An 11410-nucleotide genomic window follows, 5' to 3' on the forward strand; every position below is an offset into this window, starting at 1 on the left:
CATTAAAAGTAACAATGCTACATTAGTTAAATAATATCAAACAGGAAGTCGAGCAGTGTCACGAAAATTAATTTTGACCTTAGAATATATTCTGCTATATTATAGAAAACATATATTAAATACAGGCCATCAAAATTGCCAGTCAGAACTGAACTGCATTTTGTCTGTTAAGGCAAAATTTAGATTTCCCTTGACGAAAAGCCAATTTAGTTGTTTCAAATCTAACTTGATTGTGCAGGTTGTACGGAAGCACAATTGAGTCCTTTAAAAAAAAAAAACGATATATATATCAAATTTATTAGTGGTAGTTGTAGGAATAGTAGAAGTGGTATTATCACCAAATGTGTAGTCATAATTGGAACTTGAGTTTGACTGATTTTCTGTACGCCTATTGTTCACGCACCCATTAGTTGCTCCTGAAGCTTCTTCCTCTCTGGATTTTCCCCTTCACTGTCACTGTCACTCCTGCACAGACCACACAAAAATATATGTAAAAGTCAAATGGAGTGTTTTAATTTTGATTTAATTCGATCCAATGAGTGACTGCTTACTTATCGTTACTCTGGGACTCCTTCATGGGCCACTTGGCCTGTCTTTCTTTATTCTTAAGGTAATCCTTGAGTTTCTCTGCTCTGTCCAAATACTGCATACATTTGGCTCGAATGCTTTCCTTCGCCTTGTCACTGTGGGCCTCATCTATATGAGCAACACATTTCAAACAAACAATGTGTGAAAACATCTGTATGCTTGCACTAGTGGAATGAAAACGTTGTTGGTCGACCTGTACTGCTCACACTTAATGGCATGAAGAAAATATTCCACAGCATGTTGGTAAAGACGCAATGCCTCCACATAATTCTTAGCCTTGTCTTCTTCGGTGGCTTTGGTCACAAGATCAATCGCTTTCTGACAGTGACGGCGAGACAAATAAGACATGTAAGATAAACAGAGACATCTACATCAATTCCCATCTTACGCACGTTTCTGATGCGCTAACACGGCCCTCTGCAGCGTTCCTACAAACCTTTAGTATAAGAAATCGTGAATTTAATCAGGGTCTAAATAATTACAAAAGACAGTTGTAGTGTATACTAAATTCATATTGATGTGATGGTTGAAGAACGACAATTCCCCGTGGCACCAGCTCAGATACACGAGAGCTGTAACTTGTTTAGCTAACGTAAAACTAACGACATGCTACCTTAAAAACAATGTACCTGCAATATTGATGTTGTCATTTCATCTCACACTTATGCTCTCCGTCCAGATTTATTTCTTTCGTAGTTTCGAATGTACATGTGTGACGAAATGCACTCTTTAACTGTGCGATTTTCTCGCCAGATACATCGATATCAGCATGACAAAATCAGATTTTCCAGCCTAGTTAGCTTTGCCATCAACCCAATCGTCACCTCCTCTTCGTCACTGTCCCAAGATAAAATCCAATACTACATCCGGTTTAAACCCAAGTAAAAATAAAACCACAAACAAGAAACTTCAAAATATTTTTCCAGAAAGCGTGAAAATAGTTTGTTTCAAAAATTCGACGAAAACTGTTTATCTAGTCCCTGTATTATTCACCAGAAAAAACACACAAGTGACAATAATACAAAATATACGCTTTTGTGTATGTGCGTGCGTGCGTGCGCGTGCGTGTGAGCGAGTGTGCGTGTGTGTGCTAAAAGTCATGAAACATACTTTACCTACATTTTCTGAGAACAATTGTCCAATAACAAATACAATGTATTGTTCAATAGTGCTGGGATGTTTGTACCCCATTCTTTATTCACTTTTCCCCAGGCATGCAGATGGTGTGTGGCGGCCATTAAGATTACTCCAGGGCTGCTAGTTAAAGTGGTCATCGATGTCCTTCGCCAGGCATCCAAAGTCTATAATGTTTTTATTTTAACATTTACACATAACTTTCTGGGTGAAATGTACGTGTGGCATGCAGTATATTAGAATTAGAATTAGAATTAGAATTAGAAATCCCTTTATTGTCATTGTACTCAAGAGTGCAACGAGGTTAGAGTGGTTATTTCGCATCAATATCCAATATCCACGATGTCCTGGCGGGTATATCGATGCTGTGCCTCAGTTGGTGCCAATAAGAGCAAGCAAACACTAATAAAAAGCAATAAGGAGCACTGGGAGGGAGAGCTGTTAGCCGCTGCGTCCATGCGCGCCGCCATCTTGGTATTTCCTTCATCATATCTTCATCATAAAGAATAATATCACTTGAGTTTCTATCTTATCAGTGACTTAAAGGAGGAAGAGATCCAAGATGGCCCATTTTTCACAAACAATCTATGAGTTAACATTTTCTTTTTTATATTTTGATTTTGGAGAAGTGAGGAAATAAGTGACGACTTGAAAAACGCCTACTTTTAATGTGGAATAATACACCCTCCGCTCTCCTCATGGTATTGCAAGAGTCACGAAACGTACCGGTTACAAACTTTTTAGTAATCATTAGAAATCATTGTACTTTCATTGCTTATAACGTCAAAAAACAGTGATCAATTGGCACCAAAATTCATGTGACAGCCCTACCTATGACCACTTCAACACAGCAAAAGGTTTTACTTCTCCGTGGCTAATTTATATGAGAATGAGGTATTGTGGAATTGAGCAGAGGTACGTGGATTATGCTGTTAAAACGCAGCACACTGCTTCTTTGCTGATCACAGTGAGGACTGTTGGAATTTAATCTTAAATCAACGTAAACTCAAATTAGCAATCTGACTCCAATTTGTGACCTTCCCCGACTCTCACTCATCCAACAATATGCACGCTCGCTCTGCAATAGAAAGGTATCAGGAAGCCGGCATTTTCACGCACGAGTGGATTTATTCCTAACACATAGATCTACTACATGTGCACCTGGGTCTCGGGTCCCTCTCAATACAACTCTGTACGCCTCTCTTGCCACCAGCAGACGTACTCTCCATCCGAGTTGCCCAGTAATGATTCATACTATACAATATGCAAATGGCACAGCAACAAAGGCATCCTGGCATGATTCTATTGGCTATGTGTATCCTGCAGTTAACTTTAGCTTGCTCTTATTGGTCTTTCTTCCCCTGCAGAATCCCGTGGTGGCTCCTCCTGGTTGTGCTTGAGTCATCTCGTCTTCGCCCCCTCCTTGCGGCTATCACCGTCTGTCCTAAAACATTCCATTCTTGCACATTCTTGCACCACATACCCTGTTCCGCTCCACCAGTCACACGCTCAGCACTTTACAGTCTCACACTTTCATACACGGGATGCAGCATCTAATGAACTACGTTAAGCTCAAACTCTTATATTCCTTTATTCCCTCTCATGACCTCAGACGACTGAGGTCATCACTCGAACACCTTGTTTTATTGTTAAACACGAGCTAAAAATCAATTGCCATAAGCTAAAAATCATCAAACAATTAAAAATTAGTAAAAAATTAAAAATCAATAGAAAATTTCATTCTAGCAGAAAATTACCATATTTTCGCAGTCATAAGGCGCACTTAAAAGTCCCAAATCTTCCCCTAAACTAACACAGCGACTGCCCTCATTGTATGGACAAAGGATCACTCGCGACCATCAACCCTTTTACCCACTGGGCTGTTCGGAGTGCTTGTTAGCACACCCTGCTGGACAAAGTGTGAGTCATCTATGCTTCAAAGTGACCATGACTATACATTATGTGACTATGGTGTTTGGGTGATGGTGTGGGAGAAAGCTGGACAAAAGGGCAGCTGTCCACAATGTTGTAGTCTGTCTTATCATTTATGTTATTGCAAGCAAGAAACGTCCCAGGTTTAGACAACAGACAAAAAGCCCAAGGCATAACAGCACATCTCTCTAAAAAACAGCCATGCAAATCTATCTAAACAGCCATGTGATTGGTTGAGTCTGAGTGGCTCCCAGAAGGCATTGCTCTAATGGCTCCCAAGAAGCCATTGCTATATCATTTTGTGTTATTTTAATTTATTTTTGGTATATTGATGGCATGAGAGATACATGTTTTGTGTTAATCTTATTTCTTTGTTTCATTGTTTGCTTGTATGCTGAGTTTTTTTTTTTTTTTTTTTGAAACCGTGACTCTAAGGAGTGTGGTGACCAGTGAAGTCCCTCCCCTGACGTAGTCTCATAGACTATTGCCATGATACCTATTATTGGTTAGAGTCATTGTTAATGATAGCGATTGTCAATGGTATCATGGCAACTGTCTTTGAAATGTGGCGATTGCTTACGGCATTGAGGCAAAGTAAATTGCCATGAGCTGAGTCAGCGTGAGCAGCCGAGCTATTGCTATGCTAAAAGCAGCTGAGCTAGCGCCTTGTAGGCATGCCCAGTGTGTGCTTCAAAGACAGAAATAGCACCCTCAACCGGTGTTGCCCCCTTTGAGGCATCGCGTCCTATGACTGCGAAAAGGTAGTAGAAAATTAAATTCCAGTAGAAAATTTAATTCCCTCCTCATGGCTTCAGGTCCCTGAGGCCATCTCCACATACTCACATCCCGGACTCCCGGAGGGCCGCAGCTGTCTCCGCCTCCTGGGGGTCCTTCTGAGGGATCATCATGTACTGGCCACCCGGAGGGAGTGGCCCCAACGTGCGTTCAATTGTCTTAACAGTTAATGATCTGATACATGGAATACAGCAACATCCGCATAACACCATAATCGCGGCAAACACAGCGATAGAAATCAGTACTGATGCAATCAAGCTTTTATATTTACCAAAGACGTTTAACCAGTCAGAATACCAACTGGTGTCCACACCTGAGTGCTCCTTCATTTTGTTACTTAGCGTGCGCAGACCCTCCAATGCCTTGGTAAGGCGACCGTCAGGAGACGTATTGTTGGGAATCAGTGTACAACACTGATCCCCAAAAATACCACACACTCCTCCTCTTTCAGCTAACACCATATCTAAGCCCATTCTATTTTGGAATGCCATAAGAGACGTGGCAGCCAATTGCTCATGCACTGCCTGGAGTGCCAAGGTGGTGAAGTTCGCCAATCGTTGGACATTATAGTGGACATAATTAATCCGGTCCACATTTTTGTTTACTGTAACGAACAGGAAAAGACTCTCCCATCCTGCCGCAATTTGATCCACCAATTTATACTCGTCAGGGACCCCTCTTGGGACTCCAATTGCATCTATATATGTGGGATCTCCTGCATTCAACAATTCTTGCATGTCCCTTCTCTTCCTTGTAAGGAAGGGGATTCTTCCCCATTGTCCAACGCCTTCCCAGTCCATTGTGGCCAGATCTAAGGCTGTCACACTAACTGGCATGATCAGCGTTACCAGGGCGCACTTACCTGAGGCATTCGTGGGAAGCCTATCGTACAGTACTTTCTCTCCACACCACAGCCAAACATCAGCACGAGCGACAGGGATTCTTACTGGCAAAGACACATTTTCATGACACCATGACTCCTGGATATTTCCAATCCCAGGGCCAGTCCCATTTAACTTTAGGCAGGTGAAATTTTGTTTTGCAACTTGAGTGTCAAAAATAGGCTTTTTCTTTTCCATTACCACATCATTCCACGGGTGTGTCCAATTAAAAATTGTCACCCAAGTGTTCACCTGTGTCGGTTGTTTACATTTCAGATTTAGCAGTAGCTGTTGTGTCTGTGTCAGCGTCTTACCACCATCTTGCTCTGCTTCATACCATACCGTTCCATTACAGGAATAGTACACCATCACTCGTTCTCCTTTCGCTCCATCACTTCTGTCATCCTGCATCCTATGTTAAAACGCCAACATAGTCCACACAAAGCACACGCCAGCCAGCAAAATAGTCAATATAGTCAAACATTTGCATCGTCCTCGTCTTTGTTCAGACACTTTCGAGTCCGACTTTGATCCAATTCTCGCCATCTTCACATTCCCTCTCTTGACCTGCCCGTCCGGGCGGTCAACCTTTAAGCTCACCATTGGCAGGCACAAAGTCTGGGGCCGGGCGCAACTGTGAGTAATGGTACCACTTTTGTCCTTTAGTTTCCAATTGGACGGCGTGTGAGGTTCTAGCCAGAACTCTAAACGGTCCTTTCCAGCGATGTCCGACTCCAGTGATGCTGAGTTCACTGAGTTCAAATATCTAACTGTGTTTAGAGATTACAAATTAAGCCTCGAGCTAACGCTCCAATTTTGACAGTTTTTTTGACAGATTTTTAAAGCAACCCAAGTGAAATAGTAACCATTTATGCTTAAAATAAAAAATCCCAAAACTATAATAACGCAGATACCAAATTAAACCTTTTTTTTTTTACGGGAAGAATAGGTGCCCTCTAAGACATACACAGCTCCAAGACCGCTGCAGTCCTCACCTCCTATTGTCTCCCGAATGCTTCAATCCACCTCCAGGCTGTGCCCACACTGATTCTGTCAACTGGGGGAGGGGGTAGAGACAGTAAAAACAATTGCGGAGCTGTGGAGCCGAGCCCCACATCAGTCGGGCCCTGTGGGTCCACAACTCCTCTAGCAGAGACACACACAGAATTACCTCTTCCGAGCGACCCTTCTCGGGAAATTTAGAAATTTAGTGATGTTCCCAAAACCGAACAATTTGTAGTGGGTGCTGAAGTATGATATCCTGATAGTGACGCGGAGTATTCAACAACTATGGGGCCTAGATCTTTAGTATGATGACGCGCATCAATATTCAATGTGATTTGTGGCTCGTTGAAAGCAAACAATTCATCATTTCCGCTGCTCAGGGACAAGGCACGCGTGCGAGGCAACGCCGGTAGACATAACAAATATATGATCCTAATGGATGATCTACTCCTGACTAAATTTAGATGAATGCATTTTGATAAACAAAACTGTCAGGTTCAATCACCTAACACAAACCATGTGTGTGACCACATGTACAATGTAATGTGTCAATTGGTGAATTGAATGGGTGGAGGTTGCTACACCACTCAGACCAGAGCAGGAACAGGGCATACCCACTGCGGGAGGATGGAGAACCAGGTTTCAGAGCTGCCCTCATATGTTTCAGTTTAGTTCAGCCACTGGGAAGGAAGAGAGCATGACATATGCTCCCTCCGAAGGATGTGCACAGTCAAGTTCAGTCCCATCCGGAAATGCCACTCAAATTCCAGTGTTCGTTCAGTCTAGGGCAGTGACTCAGGCAATCTCGAGAGTCCACAAGAAGGATAGTGTTATTGCTCACTGGGAGATGTGGAAGGAGCTCACAGCGTGTGAAATATTTCGCCCCAGTATCAAACACCATCGAAAACTTGTCCATCCACCATCCCCGGAATGCAGGGACCTGCCAGTCCTCGAATGCTGAAGCTCCGCGGCCCCCTGTCATGGAATGGGGTCCCAGTGGGTTGGTGTCAAGAGTGCGTTGGGAGTGGGTAACGGTGGCGCCCCCTGCGCCGGTGGAGCTCTTTGAGACAGGTATGGCAGATTCCAGAAAGTGGCTCGGTATGGACAACTCATCACCCAGTGACCCTACACCCCGCAGCAAGAGCACACCCCACTCACAACCCCTGTCTATAACCACCCCTACCTCTGTTCCCGCAATCCCGACCTCGTTGACCGCCCTGCTACGGACAGCCAGCCTGCTGTGGCGCCACGTCACCCGAACCTTGCCTAGGAGCAGCAGAAGTGGAAGGAGCAGGTCCAATGGGAGCCGCATGCGTCGGCTGCTGCCTTAACTGCTCCCCCTTTTTTTCTTTTTTATCTCTTGGCCTCCTAAAGCTGCAAGTACAACAATTTTTAGTAACGCTCCTTAATTCAACACTCTATTTTCTTTTTCCAATGTCGTGTACAATTATGTAACAAATGCATTCTACTTAGACTGATTAGCAGTTTTTCAGTGATGGACTATTTCGCATGATGTCTGCACCCGGAGGGGGCACGCCCTTGAGGACGGCCCACTGGAACAGCTGTGTAATGACAACATTATTGGACGGGTCGCTTCCGGAAGTCTCACTCCATTCACGTCTCGCCCTGGCCACATAGACCAGGCCTGTCTCCCCCTTCCCCACCTGAAAGACACAGCAACATCGGCCCCAACGGGGCCAGAAATATCTTATGAATGGCACGGCCAATCTCACCTGAGGTGTCCCCATTCAGCCGATGACCATCATGCTGGTCAGCTTGTCTGGCCTCTGCCTCAAGTGAGGACAGTTCCTGTTAAGTAAATTTTGTCCCGCATGTAACTCTGTAATCCCCTCTACAAAGAACCTACCCTTGCATTAAGAGAGTAATTTTTTCATAAAAACAGCGCCACCGCCCCTTTAACTGAAATTAACTTCAAGTATCACCGCTGTGGTGCCGGATATTATGGAAAAGTCTAAACAATACAACAAAATGTTGCCCTATCCTGGACTGGGTGTGTGTTATCTAGTCGCGCACCCAATGTGAATAATAATAAAACCTGCGGGGCACATGAGCAGGCTAAAGCAACAACTATATCTTAATCTGTTTTGTGGAGTAAAGGATAATGTAATCATGGCAGTCATGATCTAAACACAGAGCAAAGGGTAGACTGATAGGAGCCGCCAGCATGACTTTTGTTGTCCCGGTATGAAAGTCCATTGTTTCAGAGGTGTCTTGTTCACACCTCCTATTGTTGCAGCCTTGATCCAATCTTCCTGCAGTCATCTCCTGAGGGTCTTGTCATTAGCATGGTCCAAACTTCGGTTACACTTAAAGGAATTCATATATTTGACTATTAAAGGAATACAGGAATTTGAGCTTGGTGTAGATCATTATTGCTGCATCCTGTGTGTGACTGGTGGAGCGGAACGGTGTGTGGGGTGCAGGAATGTGCAAGAATGGAATGTTTTAGAAGCAGACGGTGCTGAGCGAGACAAGATGACTCGGGGGCAGTGGATGAAGGAGCAGCCATCAAAAGATCACACGCAGGAGGAGCCACGGGATTCGGCGGGGGAGAAAGACCAATGAGAGCAAGCTAAAGTTAACTGCAGGATACACATAGCCAATAGAATCATGCCAGGATGCCTTTGTCTCTGTGTCATTTGCATATTGTGTAGTATGAATTATTGCTGAGCAACAGAGGCGAGCAGAGCTGTATTGAGAGGGACCCAAGCCCAAAGTGTAGACTTGTGTGTTGGAAATAAATCCACTCGTGCGTGAAAATGCCGGCTTCCTGATACCTTTCTATTGCAGAACGAGCGCGCATATTGTTGGATGAGTGAAAGTTTATGTAAGGTCACAAATTGGAGTCAGATTGCTAATTTGAGTTTACATTGATCTAAAATTAAATTCTAACATTGATTTAAAACTAAATTCCAACAGGTGCCTAAATTAGATGGGCGTGATGAGGCGCTATTTGAAGCGTTCTTCGGCCTTCTGGTCACACCGGTCACATGTCACCTCAAACCTGTGGAGAGAACTGGAGGAGTGGAATTTATCAGTGAGAAGGGGTAAATTATCTTCCTTCCAAAACTTTCAGTTTTGCATAAATTTTGTGTAATAACGTCAATCAACCATTCACTTGATGCTTGAATTTAATTAGTCCAATCTTTCTCCAATAACAATTTGAAAATCAATACTTGGGAGTGCAATAGGGATCCAGGTTGATCAGGCCTGTCCGCCCATTGCATCCTGAGTACTGTAAGGGCTTGCCGGTGCCCTTAATCAGGTTTCTTTTCTGAGGCCCGTCCCTTAAACATTCACTCAAACCACATAGACATACAAACCCTATTTCTTTCACACTTTCATTCACCAAAAAGATACTTTCCAATTCCACACAGAGACCCCTCCCTCGGCGCGTCCGCCTTGATTACACTGAGATTTGTGCTGGCAGATCCTTAATTTTGCCTCAATTTAGCCAGCGTATGCCAAAATTTACCACTGTGTGTTTGTGGATTTTCCCATTCAGTCCCCGTGATTTCGTTTTCTCCTGCTCCTTCTGGACGTGGCTGACGATCCTGCACCTGTGACGTCAAACACCTCATAGATGTAGATGTTAGCAGTCTGGCATTTATGGAATGCTGTCATGTCCCTTAAAACTTGTCATGTTAGGGTTCGCGTCGTACAGTCATAAAACATCTGTCTTCCACCTCTGTCACATTTAATACATATCAGTTAATAAATCATCTACAGAACTATTTAATCCAACTTTATATTGGATAAAGCAATCTCCAATTGCTAGATATTTCCCGTTCTAAGGATTTTTATTTCAACATGATCCTAGAATATTTCACTTAAAATTTATCCCAAAACCATAATCCCTTTGCTTAAAAATTTAAATTTTATTAAGATTGTCGCTGCTCTGCTGTTCCTCAGGTGTCCCTTGCATGTTTCAGTGTTTAATCTGTGTTCTAATTCCCTGCTAATTTATATTTATTGTTAGGTTGAATATATATATTTTATCCCATATTTTACTCTATTAGTATTGCAAAAGAACTGTTCCACAGTGTGACCCATGCTTGACCACATGGATGAGAAGACCCCAAGAGTAGCGAATGCCTGAACACTGGATTTAATAGCTGCAACATCAAAGGAGTGTGCCCGAGACACACCTCTGAAACAAAAGGACTGTGGCTTTAGTGCGAGAGCACTGAAAGGCATATCTGCCTTTTCAATCAGTTAACGACTGCCATTGATGTCTGCCTTTCCTCTCGTGTCTGAAATGTTTACATGTTCCTGCTGGTTCTCCCCCCTTGGGTAATTACAAATGTCTTATCTTCAAACTTCTTTCAAGCATCCAGTCTCCTGGCTCCACTAGTTTAGTGCCCTGCTGGGAGACAGAAAAATCCTCACCACTCTAGATTTGCGCCTGTCTTTTGTTTTTCTAACACTTTTCACATACAGTGAGCTAAAGTTACTTCAGCATGTATTTCCCATTTGTTCTTAAATTTGAGGTATTCTATAAGGCCTTCCAAACAATGTTTTACAACGTCTCAGTCCTAAATACAATGAAATACAATACAGTGCAACTCTCTGTATATAACTCAAATAAACACATGCACAGTAGACACCAGAAAAACAACAGAACAGCAACAGTCTCATGTTGAGTCAAAGGCCCAAATATTCATCTTCAAACGAGGTTCAAAAGTGGACAAAGAGGCGACTCGCATAACATTCAATGGAAAGTCACAGTGCTTGTCGTTTTTACAAACAGTTTTACTAATTTCCATACACTGTGTCCACTGCCTCCCCGTTTTCTCAATGCATAGCTTTTCACTTCCTCCTCGCGGTGATCAGCGTCGCTAGGCATTGCCTGCCCATGTTTCCGTATCCCCGTCATCACTTCCTCTAACATCTCTCTTTCCTCACTCTGCACCCTATGTCCTTCCAACAGCTTTCGCGATGCCTCCTTCTTCATCAGCTTCGGAGTCCTCTTACTCCCTGCACTAGGGGTGCCCCCGTCTCCTGCTAGCGCCGCCCCTGGCGTCTGCACGGGCGACACCACATTCCCCTGCTGT

At 43.5% G+C, this 11410-nt stretch overlaps 1 protein-coding gene across 5 annotated transcripts in view; it reads right to left on the bottom strand.

The window, feature by feature from the left end:
• LOC148335920 (vacuolar protein sorting-associated protein 4A) overlaps positions 1-1436 on the bottom strand; it is a 173045-nt gene extending 171609 nt beyond the window's left edge. For all 5 annotated transcript variants that reach the window (XM_088298435.1, XM_088298433.1, XM_088298436.1 and 2 more), the window contains exons 1-4: positions 1218-1436; positions 795-906; positions 552-696; positions 404-465 (exon numbers count right to left, since the gene is read on the bottom strand). In XM_088298435.1, the coding sequence (XP_088154561.1) occupies positions 404-465; positions 552-696; positions 795-906; positions 1218-1238 (340 nt within the window). In that variant the 5' untranslated portion in view covers positions 1239-1436. The remainder of the gene's footprint in view (positions 1-403; positions 466-551; positions 697-794; positions 907-1217) is intronic.
• Between the last annotated feature and the right edge of the window lie 9974 nt (positions 1437-11410).

The sequence above is a fragment of the Idiotropiscis lumnitzeri genome, chromosome 6 (assembly GCF_059441095.1).
Source record: "Idiotropiscis lumnitzeri isolate Australia: NSW breed Sydney's pygmy pipehorse chromosome 6, RoL_Ilum_1.0, whole genome shotgun sequence".
Lineage (NCBI taxonomy): Eukaryota > Metazoa > Chordata > Actinopteri > Syngnathiformes > Syngnathidae > Idiotropiscis > Idiotropiscis lumnitzeri.